The sequence below is a fragment of the Apis dorsata genome, unplaced genomic scaffold, assembly GCF_000469605.1.
Source record: "Apis dorsata unplaced genomic scaffold, Apis dorsata 1.3 scaffold_265, whole genome shotgun sequence".
Lineage (NCBI taxonomy): Eukaryota > Metazoa > Arthropoda > Insecta > Hymenoptera > Apidae > Apis > Apis dorsata.
Window position 1 is genome coordinate 382,442 of NW_006263543.1, and position 530 is coordinate 382,971.

The 530-nt window shown below is 41.3% G+C and overlaps 1 protein-coding gene across 1 annotated transcript in view; it reads left to right on the top strand.

Moving 5' to 3' along the window:
- The window catches only part of LOC102672536 (homeobox protein homothorax), a gene marked incomplete at its 3' end in the record, with an annotated part of 66,891 nt that overhangs the window by 14,812 nt on the left and 51,549 nt on the right, over positions 1-530 (top strand). The window contains exon 2 of the mRNA XM_031510832.1: positions 332-526. Coding sequence (XP_031366692.1) covers positions 332-526 — 195 coding nt within the window. The remainder of the gene's footprint in view (positions 1-331; positions 527-530) is intronic.

Below are 530 nucleotides of genomic sequence, written 5' to 3' on the forward strand. Positions count from 1 at the left end.
TACTTATGTTGATTATTACGAGTACCGCTTGAGAGAGAGAAAAAAATTGTTTGTCGTTGATTGATAAATTTGAAAAGAAGGATCGTTTCTTTTTTTTTTTGTTCTTAAATATTATAAGGAATTTAACATCGATTGTATTTTTCATGGAATTAATTTTTCGTTACTTATTATTATTTACAATCGATCCTTACTTAGTCCAAATTGAATTCGTAATTCTCACCAGTGTCGATATAGCAAGGGATTATTGCATTTCTAAAAAAAAGAAAAAAAAAATTTGTACAGACGCGTAAGAAAAATACAGGTTTCGAACTAATTTTTTCTTTTCTTTCAGTATGACGATGGAGGGCTGCACTCGAGTTATCTCGAGGGCGGAGGTGGAGGAGGTGGTGCAGGGCTGTACGATCCACACGGGAGCGCCCGGGGTGTTCCTGGCCTCCATCACAGTCCACACCTCGGAGGTATGGGGCCTGCACACCCTCAATATCCACCGCCCCCACCACAGCCACCCCAACACGTTCTCGCGGCGGCGG